This window comes from Panonychus citri, unplaced genomic scaffold (genome assembly GCF_014898815.1).
Source record: "Panonychus citri isolate SS breed McGregor unplaced genomic scaffold, ASM1489881v1 Contig00135, whole genome shotgun sequence".
In the NCBI taxonomy this organism is placed as follows: Eukaryota; Metazoa; Arthropoda; class Arachnida; order Trombidiformes; family Tetranychidae; genus Panonychus; species Panonychus citri.
The window spans coordinates 1,393,890-1,410,730 of NW_026515540.1; the positions used below are offsets into that span (position 1 = coordinate 1,393,890).

Genomic DNA, 16,841 nt, shown 5'->3' on the forward strand with positions numbered 1-16,841 from the left:
TCAACAATAACAAGTAACGTTGATCAATTAATTAGCTCATAATTATAACGATCCGATTGGAATAATTTAAAACAATTCCATAGATAAATGAGTTGATGATAATAAAAGTAAATTCTAACCAATTAAACTAATTAAATGATGTTAATTAGAAGCAAAAAGTGACTGATTAATCAGTTAAATTGTCGAGTAAAAGCAAAAAAAAAATGAAAAACTTGAAGAAAGTTAAATGAGTGATAAAAGTTAATCGGAATAAATTGTTTTTTCGCAAACATTATCAACGTCATCAATTAAAGAAGATGATTAACTTTCTCACTTTTATCTTTCGCCATCATCATCATCATGTTCGTCTCACAATTCCATCATCATGATCGAGACTTAATTATACTTAAAACTAATCATAATCATCTTGTTTGTCTTCTTCTTTAATCTTATTTTATTTTTCCATTTTCATCTCAACAACATTTTCTATCTTCTTCTTCCGGGAGGAGCTTATTGATTGTTAATAATAATAAATTTCATATATAAATCGAGTTGACAAAGCTCCATTTAAATCAGTTCATTAATTGACGATTAATTATTAATAGAAAACAACAAGAAGAAAAAGAAAAAGAGAAGAAAAAAAAAATTCCAACTTTTTCTCTTCCAATTTTCTCTTTACAGTTAATCCATTCGATTTTGGCGCTTCTTTTTTATTCTATTCTAAAGTTCCGCCTACTTTTTTATTCTAATTCTCACACTCGTAACCCAATTCATTCTGTGTCCTTCTTTCATCAGTATTTTTTTTTTCTTCTCTCTCTCTCTCTCTCTATCTTTTCATCTTCTCTTTCTCTCCATCTTTCTTTTTTTCTCTCTCTCTATCCTCTTTCTCCTTCGTCTTCATCATCATCTTAAACATCTTCACCGGACACGGTTACGTACATTTTTTTAACATTATTAACGTTTAAATCAGTTAAATTAAATCTGTCCGACAACAAACGTTCAACTCTCAATTGTCATTGTATTTTTTTGGTCTCATAGGAGAGAAGAGAAAGAGGATTGTGTTTATTTGTTTTTGTTTTTTTTCTTTCTCCCTTTCTCTCTCTTTCTCTCTCCTTTTTTTTCTCTCTTTTCTCTTCTTCTTCTTTAATGTGTATATGAACCTCTTGTGTTTCAACTTTAACCTCTCAGAGTTTTATTCTATTGTTATATTCTATTCTTTTATTGGTATAATCCTTTCTCTCCCCTTAGTATTAAACATTTTTTTTCTCTCTCCATAATGTCTGATGCTTTACTGTTCTATCTCTATGAGAAACTTTGTGCCAATCAACCCTGGGCAATTCTGATTATATGTCTCTGTTTTGTTATTGGTAAATATATTTTAAATTCTAAGGATAATGTTCATATTGCTTCTTCTTGTTCTTCTTCTAAAACTACTTCTGGTTCATCGAGTTTAAATTCAAAAGACAAATGCTCGGTGAAACAATCTTCTTCTTCTCCTTCTATTGTGCCATCTTTTCCCGACGACGATGATGATGATGATGATGAAGAGGTGGAGGAGGAGGAGGAGGAGGTGAAAGAAGATGAACAGGTTGAAGAACAACAACATCATAATGATCTTCAACAAGAATTACAATATGAACTTCAACAACAATGTCACCAACATCAACAAACACAACAGTGGCAGGATAATCATCTACTTCACAACAATCATCTTAATAATCATCTTAATAATCACCTTAATAACTCTCACACTGTAGAGCATCATAATATTTTAAATTCACAACAACCAACTACAACAACAACAACAACAACAACAACAACACCACTTACAACTACAAAATCACCTTCATCACAAAAGTTATCTAAAAAAAATGATCATTCACGTCATAAATGTAATAAAGCGCCTTTACAAGAGATAGAAGTGAAAATTACATCAGCTGAGACTCAAATAGATAGTGAGTCTCATACATTTTTAACTGAATCCTCGGAACCTTGTGAGTATGTTGAACGTCAGCGAGCACTCACTCCGAATAATATTGTTGTCCAACAGGATTCTGATACGGAAAGTGTGATAGTTGAAAATAAAAAGCGACGACCCAACAGATTAAGTGCCGATGAAAATAGCCCTTCATTTTTCCTTGGTGATGATTCTCTATCCGATTCATGTGATGATTTAATCTCATTATCAGATAGTGATCCAGGAGTAATCGATGGCGGTGGTGGTGGTGGTGGTGGTGGTAATCGCCGGCAAACAAGATCAACAACCCGAAATGAGGAGAAAATAAAACCTCGACCATTGAGTGAGTTACAGTCTCTCTTAAAGACAGAAGATGGTCTTAAAACGATGACTGATACTGAAATAATTTTGCTCGTTGATTCCAAGATTATACCACAATACAAATTAGAGGGTCTTCTCGATGATCCAGAACGTGGTGTTAAAATCCGTCGAAATATTGTTGCCAGAGATTCTAAGTGTACTTCCATTCTTGAAAATCTACCATTTACCAATTATGATTACAAGTATGTTTTAGGTGCTTGCTGTGAGAATGTAATTGGTTACATGCCAATACCTTTAGGTGTTGCCGGACCACTTTTATTGGATGCTAAAAAGTATCACATACCCATGGCCACCACCGAGGGTTGTCTCATTGCAAGTACAAATAGAGGTTGTCGAGCCTTAATGTTATCTGGAGGAGTGAGAAGTGCCATTGTAGGTGATGGAATGACTCGTGCTCCCTGTGTTAAATTTCCTAATGCCATGAGAGCAGCAGCAGCCATGCAATGGATGCAGAAACCAGAAAATTTTGCCAGAATAAAAGAATCCTTTGATTCAACCTCACGATTTGCTCGTCTTGATCGAGTTTTAACCCGTATCGCTGGACCCTATGTGTATTTCCGTTTCGCTGCCACTACTGGTGATGCCATGGGAATGAATATGATCTCCAAGGGTGCTGAGCTTGCTATCATGAAATTAAAGGAACACTTTCCTGATATGGAAATGAGTGTTCTCAGTGGTAACTTTTGTTCCGATAAAAAACCCTCTGCGGTTAACTGGATTGAGGGTAGAGGTAAATCAGTTGTATGTGAGGCCATAGTTCCAGGTAAAATTGTTCGTGATGTCCTCAAAACAAATATTACATCTCTTGTTAAAGTCAATATAAGTAAAAATTTGATTGGATCAGCTGTTTCGGGAACCATTGGTGGTTACAATGCTCATGCAGCAAACATTGTCGCCGCGATGTACATTGCAACGGGACAGGTAATTTCCTCATTTTTCAATCTCTAACATTCCTCACTTATCAGATGTATGATAATCCAATCAGACTTTAAGTACAAGTGAGGTTTAAAAAAGAAGAGGAAAAAAAATCAAGATTAATTATCTAATTTTCTCTCTCTCTCTTCTCTCTCTGCTCGTGTTTTGATCAATTGATTAGGATCCTGCCCAAAGTATTGGAAGCTCCAATTGTATCACTATAATTGAGTCAATTTCCAACAATAGAGGTGAAGAAAATCTTTACATCTCTTGTACAATGCCTTCATTGGAATTGGGTACCATTGGTGGAGGAACAATACTCCCACCTCAAGCATCGTGCCTTGACGTAAGTTCACATAACATTTACAATTCAAGTACAAAGTACAAGAAGAGAAAACTATTCATGAAAAGAAAAAATAAATAAATAAGATAATGAAATGTACTGAGAATGAATGAGTTGAGTTGATTTTCAATGTTAAATGTTAATCTTGATTATCATCTTTCTCTCTCCCTCCATCTCTTATTATAGCTTCTCGGTGTACGTGGATCATGTCTAGAAGAACCAGGTCGTAATGCTCAAGAGTTTGCTCGAATCGTTTGTGGCACTGTACTAGCAGCAGAGCTTTCGTTATTATCCGCATTGGCAGCGGGTCATCTAGTAAAATCCCACATGAAACACAATCGTTCAACTATTTCAATTGATGCCTCAACGTTATCTCCTTTCTCTTCCCATCCTGTGTTAAGATCAACTTCCCAATTTTTGACCCAATGCCAGCCCCAATAATAACTAACCTTAGTGACAACCTTTTCATTTTATTTTTTAATCTTCTCTCTCCCTCCCTTTGCTCTTTTTCTTCTTTTCTCTTCTTCTTCTTCTTCCTCCTTGATGTTCAATCAAATATGTTTGATTTGCTTTAAATTTACCAGTCAGATTTTGTTTTTTGATTGTTGTAGCTAAATTTCTATTGAAAATTCTATTGAAAAGAGGAAATCATCACAGGTAAATTAAACTTGTAACCGGATTTAGATCATGAACCATGATCATTGATTATATGTTAATAAGGTATCAACACGATTATGACCCATTGATTGTACTTTACAACAATCAACCTATCATCAAAGTTTATTAATCATAATCATCACCATCACCACCACTCAACAATTACAATAATCTCATCATCTTTATCCTGATTACAACCAAATATCATCATCACAATCAATTTGATTTTCAGAAAAAAAATTTTATTTCAAATCTATTTTTAGATTAATCAAAAACTTTGATAAAGTGTTGCAAAACTTATAACAATTTAAATACCAACAATCAAGAGAAAGTGATACTTAAATTAGATTGTTGATTTTGTTAAATATTAATTCGATTAAATTTAATAACTGTTCAATAAATTGTTTGTCTGATTAAGAAACTTAATCAAAGTGACAAAACCGGTAATCAAAAAAAATAATAAATAAATGTTCAAATACTAAATTAACTTATATTAACTTTTGACCAGGAAGAGCAATTAAGTTAACTATAAATAATTAACATTATTGATTATCATCTTTTTTAAATTAATCAATTAAATACAAAATTAATCAATAAACGGATTGATGATTTGTTAATTGTTTCAATGAAAATTACATTTATATATATTTTTACTCGTTAATTTTAGTTGTTTGATTAACTATTGAAACTTTTTACCTTTCACCATTTGATTAAAAAGTGATAGTTGAATAACTGAATTAAGGTCGATCTAAATCTTAATTATCATCAGATTTGTTGTTAATCTTGTTATTAGGAATGATGATGATTAAATAACAGAAAGTAAATTGTCTTTAAACAGTAATTAAAGTATCCAAATTGTGGGCAAGTCAAGGGAAGTTCAATGAATTTGAATCAACTCTTTTCTTGATTGTATTCAATGATTAAGATGAAAGAGAAAGCAAAATGATGATAATCATATAATAATATAATAGAATAATAATAATGATGATGATGATAATTAATATTCATCATTGGCCTCAACAATTAAAGTTGATTAAAAGTAATGGGCAAATTAAGATTACACAATATTTGATATCAATCCTTTGATTGAAAAATTAAACTTTTTTTAATCTTTTTTTCTGATTAACTTGAATTTTTATCTTAAATTGGTTATTTGTAACTGTATTTATTAAATGATAGGTTAGGATTAAATTGTTATTATTACCACCATCAATAATTAACATACATAACAGTGATCCACTAATCAAATAACGATAATGGTTTAAATTGAAAAATTTATTCCGGGTTAGGTTGAGATTAAGCTTAAGGGTAAACTCACTTATGGTTGAATCTTGTTTTTCAGTTTAACTATTTAAAGTAGTGACCAGTTGATAATAATCAAGAAATTGCTTGAAATAGTATCGCCTCCAGGGGAGGATAGTTAATGAGGACATGATGATGATGATGATGATGGTGGTGATGGTGATGATGATAAGAAAGAGACTGAGAAACAAGAATGATACAAGTTATCAGAATAAATGAAAACAAGAAATTCGCTCTTCTAAAAATTAATATCATTTTGACCTGAAAATTTGAAGATTATATTGGAAATTTATCATTCTTTTCGTACCACAATTAACTTTATTCTTAATCAATGGAAATGTTATTGTTATTTGCAAATAATTAACCATTAATTGTACACTTTGATTTTCTACTTGAGAAAAAAAAAGAAAGAAAAACTTATCAATGGAGGTGAAAATTTTTTCCATCAGAACTTTTCATTCGCATCTCCATCTTCTCGGTTCGCTCTCTCGGAACATGTTTTCTCCCTCTCTCTCTCTCTCTCTCTCTCTCTCTCTCCACCTTTTCATCTTCATCTTCTTCACAGATATTGGACTCGGAAAAGATGAGGAAGAGATGATGAGATGAAGATGATAAGGAAGAGAAGGAAGATGAAAGGTGATTTTAAACAAACTTGTGACATAAACAAATTCACATTCAAGATGAAAACCTGTCCATTAGTTAATCATCGTGATCATCATTTCAACCTTATCCTATCATCTTCATCTTAATCACCATCACTATCATCTTAATCATCATCATCATCAACAACCTAAATCATCATCAACAACTTAATTCCCAATCAACATCCGTTTTCATTAAGAAAAACTTTTCCTCTTTTATGGAGATAAAAAACTTTTTGTTTTCTATTTTTTTATTCAAGTGATTTGATAATAATTATCAATCATTTAGTTAAATCATGATCACAATTAACATGTAACAATTGTCTTCAATTAACAAACAATCAAACTCTTTAATCCAAATAATTTTCCTTCACCATTTCAACTCAATTAATCGTAAAAATTGAAAATAAACTGTTGACAATGAGAGTAACTTAATTTTCAGGAAAAAAAAACAAGAAACAATCAATCAAATTAAACTTTTCTCATTTTTAAATGTAATTTAATTTAATAACGGTACATACGATCATCTAATGAACTTTAATTGTGAGCAAATATCACTTAGATCACAGTTAATTGATTACATTTAAACCTTTAGACACTTGTAATCTCCAACCTCTCCCAAGCAATTTTCTTGTTAATACTCAATTAATTTCTCAATTGTTTTTGTTAATCCAACTCATTAACTGAACACGAGTTAATCATTCATATAAATGAACATTGGAAAAACTTATCGATTGTTAATTGCTGAGAGAGTGAAAACGATTACACTTACTCAGACAATGTCAACTCAATGATAATAAAATTGTTAAACAAACAAAATTTTCCTCCACAATCAGATTATATTGTGGATTGAACATTTATGATAATTGTTTAGATTAAATTAATCTCATTCTTAAATCAATTCGTCTACAATCAGCTTATTATCTTTCCCGCGTAAAAGTTTCACCTTCTCTCCGCTAGTCGAGTTTAATTTTCTTTTCTCCAAAGCGGTTGATTCAAATTCTCAATTGGATCAATTGAATCGACTCGTTGCTAAGCAACAACGAGAAATTTTAAATTTTTGTTCTTTGTGTTTACTTTTGGAATGATTGTTGTTTTTTTTTTAATTGTTTACAATTTATTTTAATCTTCATTTGAATTTTGGTTTTTTAATCATTTGCATGAATTTGTGTTCCTTTGGTTTTCTATTGAAAATTTGGACTATTCTTTCTTGATTTTTTACCAATGGAGGGAACTCAATGTCCGATTTGTGGTAAACATTTAACTGGAACCGTTGAAGAGACTACTCATCATGTTAATTTGTGTATTGACAATTCACAGAGTTTAGATTTGATTGGAAACCTTTTCACAAATGAATTGAATGCTGCTACTGTTGGTGGTACAAGAAAATTTGGCTACTGTCCTGTTTGTTATAAATTAACTGGAGTTACTGCTCAGCATATTAAATCTTGTGGTAAATCAAAAGGTATTGAAACTAAAGAGTTGATTGTTATGTGTGCACCAGATCCTATGGAAGATTTTGGTAAAAAGGGAAAAGGTGGTAAAAAAGGTAACCAGGGAAAAACTAAAAAAGAACTTGATAATAACCCTTTTGGCCCTGGTTGTACCAAAGAATGTGATGCTGACCCGAAAAAAGCTTCAAATGGTGGAAGTAAATTAAAACAACCAACCGAATTTCTATTTAAACCAACCAAACCAAGTCAAGCGAAAAAGTTGATTGCTCCGAAAGAGAAAAAACCAAGGAAAACAAAACCTAAAGTGACCGCAGTTCGAAAGGTTAGTTCTCATCTCACAACTAATGTTTTCGTTTCACCTCATTCTAACTTTTTCTATTTTCTATTCTATTCACAGGGTAAAGTTAATTCTAATCAGCTGATATTACAACCAAGTAAAAGTGGATTAATCCTTAAAATGGGTAAACCTATTGGTATTTCCAAAGGTGAACTATTTAAACTGAGCGAGGAAGAGAAACAAGAAATAATCAAGAAGCGAATTGAAAATATATTATCGAATACTATTCATCCAAACAATTGCATCTCAACCTATTTCCAAACTGATTTACCAGTTTCATGGACAAAAGCATCTTTAACTTGTTCAAAATTAAATTTCATCGTCGAGGGTTTTGAAAGATTTTGTTCTATTGAAAAATTCCAAGAATCACCAACAAAATGTTCAGATGATATTCAAAAATGAGAAATAATTGATTGGACCTGATTTCCGATGATTATGATTATGAAAGCAAAAAAGAAAACCAATCAAATTTTGTTATTTTAAATGCATGTTCATTATCATCAAATGTTCTGATTCATCAATCAAATTCACAATCAGAAGCAACATTGATTTAATCAATCACTTAATCGATCAATTCTTCCACTGATTGCATGTACATCAGATTTATCGATTTCAATTTGATTTAATCAAATTTAACAGAAACAATCAAATGTAAAATAATGTAAAATTTTATGAGAAAGACGAGAAACAATCAATTGATATATAATCACATTTTATATTTATGATTTCTATTCAATTACTGGTTAACTGAACCAAAAATCAGGAAAAATAAACTTGTAATTATAATTACAAATCAATATATGGGCTCAATATGCTTGTTCATATAATTAATTAATCAATCAACGATTAACTATGACAACAAACAATTACAACATCTTCCAAATTTCCGGAGGAAAATCTAATTTTCTTCAATAAGGATTGAAACAATTAATCCAATCAACGATTTTCATCATTGAAACATTTACAATTAAATGATCCAAACGAATTAAGTCAAACAATGATAATTTATTTCGATGATTAACAAAACGATCAGAGAGATACAAGAGAAAATATCAAATGCGATTTTCTTTTAAGCAACAATTAAGAGATTCCAACACCAAAGAGAAACACTCGAACTGGACCGACGATTGTTCCGTTTCTGTAGATCTTACGATCGAGAAGAACTCGAACCATTCCCGTTAGAACTGTAAGGTCCATGTCCGTGTGCGTGAATTCGGTCAAATTTTTCGTCTCCAATCTCATCTTAACGAAGAGACTAATTAAGCAATTGAATTTACGATTAGAAAATTGTTCAAATTGTTGTTCTACTTTCGATTTTGGGTCTCAAATCAATCACCTTGATTGTTAATCATTAGACTCGATGAAACAATCAGACAATTTTTTCATTCGAATAGAAAATTATAATTGTGTAAATTGTCAATTTTTCAATGTCAAAAGTTAAATTTACTTTTACAATAATTAATTAATATGCTGAATGAACGGAAAATTTAATTATCAATCAGCTCAACTGAGTAACAATCAATAAGACAATTAAAAGGGGATTCCTGGGATTGATTTTTCTTATGTAACAATCAAGGTAAATTGGAAAAATTGTCAATTTCAATCTAATCATTTCTAACAATTAACTAAATTATTTATTAACATTGAATTTGGATCATCAAAAGTTAAACTATTCAAACAATTAGTTTTAATGTGATCAATTGGTCTTTGATTGAAACTGATTTATCAAATTTAACTACTTGGTGATTTGAATAGCAGATTTGATTCTGATTTAAGTCAAATAATTAGTAAATTGTTGATTACTTACGGTATATTTAGATTGACAACTCTCGGAGGAATATCTTGATTAGGATTAACCACTTCTTGGGATAAAACACCAACAATTAAAACTGCAACACAACATAAACCAATTAATTTAACTGAATGGTCCAACATGATTAACGTTGTTGATTTAAATTATTAGATATAAATTGTTGTTATTACTTCAAAGGTTGAACAGAAATTAAACTTAATCAAGAAAATGTTGATAATTTAAATACTTTAAATTTGATTGTCATCATCATAATTGTTTATGATTTAATTGTCTCTCTCGGGTCGCAGCTAATTTGAAGATCATGAGGTTGCCATTATTTGGTTAATTAGAAAATCAAATCAATGAAAACAATAAAAAATTGGAAGTTAATTGTTTATTATGTGAAAGTAAATTAACTTTTCCTCCGTATTGGTAAAGCCAACAATTAACTAAAAATAATAATCAAGGGGAAAAAATTGTAATCATTTAAATTGTTGAAACAATTACATTCTCATTGATTAACATTAAATTATTTTCTCTCTCTCTCTCCCTTAATTGTTGATATTATTTGTTTCCAATTATCAGTGGAAAAGTTAAATCATTAACAATTATGATTTAATTCAATAAATACTCCCAATTTAACATTGTATTAATTGAAAGCGTAAACAATTAAATTGTTTAAATCAATATGTTACAATTAACCTAATAACCCAAGAGTAATTGAACTCAATTAAATATGGACAACAATTAGTAACTATTAATAAATTGATGGTATTAAAGTTATTAATTGAAAAAGTTTGACTGTCAACAATTAGTTGACAATTAAATCTGATCAAGCCAATGAATTGGATTAATCTAAATTTGATTCCGAAAAATTTACAATTGTAATTAAAGTCTTGATTATTGAAATGATTGGTCAAAATTAGTTTAGATCCTTAATTGTTAACCATAAGGTTGTTATGATTAATGCAATTGTGATAATAATTTAATTACTTACAATTAATTGAGATGTTAATTTGGTAAACATTAATTATCCCTGGGCCCTGATATTGATTTGTAATTGTAATTAGAGGTTATTTCCTGATGATTAAATTAGTTAATTAGCTGAAGATGAAGTCTACAAGAAACTTAATTGTGGCCACAATTAACCAATTGTCTGATTGTTAAATGTACTCTTTGAGTCTTAATTTTTGTATTAATCATGTTAAAATTTTCAATTAAATATTTACTAATGTTTGTATTGTACAACAACACAATTAACTTTAATTATGTGTCAAATCAATCGTGGTTACCATCTTTAAATCAATTTAGTAAATTGTTTGAAAAGGTTAATCATACAATTAGAAATTATTTTCTATAAGTTAACTAATCAGAAAATTAATTGTTTACCTAATTGTTTATCTAATGGTCTCTAGTTTGGCTCATCGATTTGGACACTTGGAAAAGTAGAAAACAAAAATCAAACTAAACAATCAACTGATTGGTCTCGATCACGACAAATTAACTATTGGATTAACAATCAAGTTCCTTACGTTTTTCATTCAAGTTAAGTTTCGTTTCTAATTAAATCTTCACAATCAGCTGACAATTAAAATGTCCTCAATTAGAAACAGACAATAACAATTTTACACTCATAGAAAATTAATTAATCAATTAAACAAACAAAAACTAGTTCAGTGGACAATTAATTGTAACAAGTTTAATTACCTTGCAATCACAACTTCAATCTCCATCAGTCTAATTACTTATATAATATATAAATTGTCACCAATTTAGTTGATTAACATTAGTTTACCAGGAGTAGAAATTAAATGTTTACATAAAAAGGGATTGAAAATTAAGATTAAACATCTTAATCTTGATAGAATTTGCTAATTGTTGCTAACAATTTATTTCTTTAAGGTTGTAATCAAAAATGTCGATCTGCAATTAGAGAGGCAATTACTGAATGGGAAAGATACACATGCATTAGATTCATTGATTGGGGAGATGATGAGCAATTTGATGAGGATCAACATCAACGATTCTACATCAGATTTAGAGCTGATCAATCAGGGTAAGCTGATTAGCGACTAATTAATCAATTAATCAAATGTCGTTTATCGTGCAAAGTTGTTTTACAGTTTTCCGTAAAAATAGTCGCCATCTTGGACAAAGTGTCAATTTAGGTGAAGGCTGTTTAACGGTAAGATAATTAGAGAGATTCAATTTAATCTGATTAATCTAATCTCTCATAATGATCGATTTAAATTGTAACTATTAACTGTTAATTGTGATAGAAAATTAAAGTTCTACATGAACTTGGACACGTACTCCATTTGGATCATACTCATGGTCGACCTGATCGCGATTTCTTCATCGATCTTAAAAGTGATAATATTCATCGAGGGTTCGAAGATCAATACGAACTACGTTCTGACCTTTGGGAGTCCGTTCCCTATGATTATCGGTCAATTATGCATTATCAATCATCGGATTTCAGTTTGTCACCTTTTAAGTTAATCACCATGTCCACAAGGAAACCTAATCTTCAATATTTAATTGATCAACCACGAGTTGGATTATCTTTTTATGATATTAAACAAGTTAATCTAATGTATAATTGTTCATCAACCTGTTCATTAAATCATCAATCTTTATGTCATAATCAAGGGATCATTTTACCAAATTTATCAAATTATCATCATTTTGGTGGATTAATTAATGAAACTTTCAATAATGATCTTGATGATTTAGTTAATGAGATTGATGATGATGATGATGGTGGTAATTGTTTATGTCTCTGTCCACCTGATTATACTGGACCAAGATGTGAAATATCAAAATATAATATCACCAAAGATTATCAATTTGATCAAATGGTCAAGCGATCAGGGGCCAATGCCTGCGGGGAAATCCTTAAATCCGAGGGATTAATCCAAACAATGGATTATCCCAAACGGATTAAACCCTTTGACAGTTGTAGTTGGATAATCAATGTAAGTAGATTTGATTATCTCTCTCTGTGGTTTAATTATTTTGAAGTAAAACTTTTGATTGTTAATCTATTGATTGATTAGGCACCTAAAGGTTATCGGATTGAATTAACTTTCAACGATTTCTGGTTTGATGAACCAACGACTTACCTTGATTATTATACTAATCGTTGTGTCTATGAACGAGTTGAAATAAGATGTAAAGATCCGTATGAACCTGAGATGTAAGTTAATTGTTGTTATGTTCCTTTAATTGTTTAAAGGGTTAATTCTCACTCAATTTGATTGTTTCTTTTTTTTCCTCTTCAGGTATTGTGGAAGACAATTAAACAATACTGTTATCATTTCCAAAAGTAATTACTTAATTATTAATGTCATCGCTGGTTCCTCTATGATTGGAAGAGGATTTTCTGGTCGATATAAATTTATACCTTAAATTGTTATCAGTCATTTAAACAAATATTTATTAATTCAATAGCATTTTAATTGTGATCAATTTTCAATCCTAACTGTGATCCCTGTCAATGAACCCAAAACAAAATAAATTAACCACCAAATTATAACTTAATTTGTGGACCCTTATTCATTTGTGATTATAATTAACCAATACAAGTTACTATTGATTAGTATAATAAATTAACTATCAGTTAATTGAAAGACTTAAACACAACAACAATCAAGTTATTGTCCTTTAATTGTAACAAAAGTTTAACTCGTCAAACAGATGATAGATTTACGATATTTCGGATTAGAATTGACAAAATTTGGGAAATTTGAGAAAATTAGAAAAAATTATTAATTGTTAATTAGTTAATCATGAAGAGAAAATGATTTAATCTAATTGTAACAATTAGCGAAGAAACTGAAAGTGGCGCCATCTTTTTCTTTCTTACTCATGCTCAGCTGATGGAAAAGAAAGAGAAAAGAATGTTTTCTTTTTCTCTTACTTTTTTCTCTTTCTTTTCTGATTGTTTATTTTTTTCTTTTTGATTTTGATTTAGTAAATTAATTATTCCAATTTGCTGAATATTATAAACAATTAGAATGGAATTGTTGGAGTTAATATAAATTGTTCACCTTTTTCACAATTTAATTGGAGTGAAAGTAAATTGTTCTCCTGAGATTATAATTGAATTGTTTTCGCTTTCAGTTGATATTCAATTCACTTGACAACAAAAATCTCTTTTCATTTGCTTTTGATTATTTGTTGAACCTTAATTTCTGTGGGGGGGTTAATCTAATTGTTGCAGTTATTGTTTGTGACTGTAATTATTTTCATCATAATCGACGAGATTGTTTGATTCATGGTAAAGAATCAAAGTTTTGTGAAAATTTTCTTCTCCGAACATTATGGTTACGGTGAACTTGATTTCACATTGAATTCGAATCTCACTTATTCTCTTTTTCTATCTTACTAATTTTCTCTCTGTGACTCATATTACAATGTAAGTGGTTATTTTTTTGTTCTTTTCTCTTTTCACAGTTTTTCCCCATTCTCTTTAATTTCCTAATTCTTTTCTATCTTCCTATTTCTATGCTATTTTATCATTTTACAATTGTTACGAAAACGTTACCATTCAGATGACTGTTTTTACAATGGATTTTTGCAAGTTGTTCTAAATAGGTTTTCAAGAGGAGCAAGTGGACATCGACACAGCAATTCCAAGACGGAAAACTGCAATTGTTTCGTTTGTTTACTCTTTGGCACTGAGTCGGGACACGCATCAATGGATTGTATCATTAACGTTGAAAAGGAGGTGGATAACGTGGTTACCAAATTCGCCTCCGTAAATGACAAAACTGACCAAATACTTGTAGACCTAATCACAAATTTGCAAAATTTGCAAAGAGATTTGATTATTCTGAGCAGTAAGTAAATTGATTCCAACGTAAACTCTATTACTATTTTCACAATATTGATGATTGATTTTATTTTATTTTTCTCTAGCTTCAAATCAATGTGAACTTTCGGGCATTCAGACCGTGATAATTAATCAAAATATTATTAAAATTCGAGACACTATTTCTCAAGTGGCAATGAACCATCGTGAGATTCATGGAGCTGTATCTAAAGTGGGCAAAGTTCTTGACAAAAATTTCATCTCAAATTATTCCCACTTAACTTCGGACACATTTAAACAAGGAGGTCTTAATCCTCTTCTGTTAAATCAAGCAATTATTGAACATTTTCTTCGTCAGGGTATGCTCGAGATTGGAGAAGAGCTGATGCGAGAAGCGAAAATCTCTGTTCCCGAAGAGAAGAAACATCCTTTCTCCGAATTGAATGATATCCTGGATGGATTAAAGAAACATAATGTTAAACCAGCTCTTGAATGGATTAGAGCCAATAAGGATAGATTAGGCGATCGACACAGTCAACTAGAATTTAAGTTACATCGGCTTCAATTTATCGATTATCTTCAACAGGGTGTTCACAAGCAAAAAGAAATGATTGAATATGCTCGAAGAAATTTCCAAACTTTTGCCGACCGTCATGAAAAAGAAATGCAATCTCTCATGGGAAGTCTGGTTTTCCTTAAATCGGGTATCGCCCAATCGCCTTACAGCCATTTATTGGATCCAATAAATTGGAACGAAATCTGTGATATATTTACCCGAGATGCTTGTTCGCTTCTCGGTATGTCGGTTGAAAGTCCATTAAGTGTAACCTTTAATGCGGGTACAATTGCTTTACCCGCTTTGTTAAATCTTCGTCAAGTTATGCTTCAAAGCTCCGTTCCAAGTGTTTGGACCACGAAAGATGAGCTACCAATTCCTATCGATTTGGGGAAAAATTCTCAATACCATTCGATTTTCGCCTGTCCCATTCTTCGGCAACAAAGCAATGATTCTAATCCGCCGATGAAACTAATTTGCGGCCATGTAATATCTCGAGATGCTCTCAACAAATTAACCATTGGAAATAAACTCAAATGTCCTTACTGTCCAATTGAACAAAATCCTACTGAGGCACGACAAATACAGTTTTAATCAATTGGAACAAACAAATTCAACCAAATCAACAAAATTAAGTTAACCAACTTATAAAGGATAAATTAATCCAGCACAAGTTGCTAATCACCAAAATCAAACCAACTTTTCACAAACGTCAAAAAACACACACACACAAATCTACCTGTTTCATCATAAATCTAAAACATCAATGAAATCATTCATCTTTTTTTATGTGATAATATTATGATTTGATTAATTAATCACAAACTATTAATTTCTTGTTGTCATGTTTCCTGTTGATTATTTAACTACATAATGTTGCTCCTTTCATCTTCAACACACTGAACTTTTTTTCTTATTCTCATCATCACCAATTTGGATCACAAAGAGCTTATTAATTGATCCTATCAGACCTAAAATTGATTATTACTAATCAACAATTAAATTCAAGTGGTTCACACATTCACGTAGGTAATTAAAAACTAGCTACCGATTAACTGATTAACCAAAATAATTTCTCAATCATCTAAAATCTTGTAAGATTTTCCCTCCAAATATTATGTTTATTATCATAATTTTATTCACCCTTTTGTTTTCACATATCGTCTTAAATATGATCTTAACCTTAGCCCACCTTAATTCCAATCAATTGGAATCTTTATCAATCTTTAATATTAATTAATTTACTAATTTCAAGGAACATAATTATCATCATTACCAAACTATCAACATGGTTACCAGATAATCATATTCATACATTTCGATTAATCTGTGGCATTTAAATTTACGGTGATTGATGTAAATCAATCAACATCATTCATCTTAATTCTCATCAACCATATAAACTCAATCATCATCTTTAATCATCTTTAATCATGATTAGTTATGCCAACAGCAATACAACTTTTTCGTTTTTTTGCTTTTTTTCATTCATCTTTTTGTGACTTGACCAAATTTTGGTCAATTGAAAACGATTCATTGTCAAAGGCATTCAGTTCATCAATTGGAAGCTTCAAAACTATCTGTAAATAAATTAATTCAAATTCAACAATCACCTCACATAAAAAGCATAATATTTATTTCTGGCAATTAAATAAAAGTAAAAAAAAAAATTAAACGAAAATTTAACAATTAGCTTAGTTTCGTTTTCCAA

At 30.4% G+C, this 16,841-nt stretch overlaps 5 protein-coding genes across 6 annotated transcripts; 4 read left to right on the forward strand and 1 right to left on the reverse strand.

The window, feature by feature from the left end:
* Positions 1–560: 560 nt before the first annotated feature.
* LOC128391744 (3-hydroxy-3-methylglutaryl-coenzyme A reductase-like) lies at positions 561–4,700 on the forward strand. Its single transcript, XM_053351690.1, has 3 exons — positions 561–3,238; positions 3,414–3,578; positions 3,762–4,700. The coding sequence occupies exons 1-3, from the start codon at positions 1,256–1,258 to the stop codon at positions 4,014–4,016; spliced, it is 2,403 nt and encodes an 800-aa protein (XP_053207665.1). The 5' UTR covers positions 561–1,255; the 3' UTR covers positions 4,017–4,700.
* Positions 4,701–7,228: 2,528 nt separating this feature from the next.
* LOC128391803 (uncharacterized) lies at positions 7,229–8,763 on the forward strand. Its single transcript, XM_053351749.1, has 2 exons — positions 7,229–7,951; positions 8,027–8,763. The coding sequence occupies exons 1-2, from the start codon at positions 7,400–7,402 to the stop codon at positions 8,366–8,368; spliced, it is 894 nt and encodes a 297-aa protein (XP_053207724.1). The 5' UTR covers positions 7,229–7,399; the 3' UTR covers positions 8,369–8,763.
* A 186-nt stretch (positions 8,764–8,949) lies between these two features.
* LOC128391805 (uncharacterized) lies at positions 8,950–10,153 on the reverse strand. The gene is made up of 2 exons (XM_053351750.1): positions 9,774–10,153; positions 8,950–9,221 (listed from the first exon to the last, which is right to left on the reverse strand). The coding sequence occupies exons 1-2, from the start codon at positions 9,899–9,901 to the stop codon at positions 9,047–9,049; spliced, it is 303 nt and encodes a 100-aa protein (XP_053207725.1). The 5' UTR covers positions 9,902–10,153; the 3' UTR covers positions 8,950–9,046.
* A 775-nt stretch (positions 10,154–10,928) lies between these two features.
* LOC128391663 (blastula protease 10-like) lies at positions 10,929–13,295 on the forward strand. The gene is made up of 7 exons (XM_053351596.1): positions 10,929–11,085; positions 11,174–11,303; positions 11,661–11,814; positions 11,871–11,943; positions 12,038–12,736; positions 12,818–12,957; positions 13,043–13,295. The coding sequence occupies exons 1-7, from the start codon at positions 10,960–10,962 to the stop codon at positions 13,167–13,169; spliced, it is 1,449 nt and encodes a 482-aa protein (XP_053207571.1). The 5' UTR covers positions 10,929–10,959; the 3' UTR covers positions 13,170–13,295.
* Positions 13,296–13,700: 405 nt separating this feature from the next.
* LOC128391666 (E3 ubiquitin-protein ligase RMND5A-like) lies at positions 13,701–16,742 on the forward strand. Of its 2 annotated transcripts, none has more exons than XM_053351599.1 (3): positions 13,701–14,178; positions 14,315–14,602; positions 14,682–16,742. In XM_053351599.1, exons 2-3 carry the CDS (start codon positions 14,461–14,463, stop codon positions 15,722–15,724), a joined length of 1,185 nt encoding a protein of 394 aa, XP_053207574.1. In that variant the 5' UTR covers positions 13,701–14,178; positions 14,315–14,460; the 3' UTR covers positions 15,725–16,742. The 2 variants fall into 2 exon arrangements, with proteins under 2 accessions (XP_053207574.1, XP_053207573.1); XM_053351598.1 differs by having other exon boundaries at positions 14,358–14,602.
* The last annotated feature ends 99 nt before the right edge of the window (positions 16,743–16,841 follow it).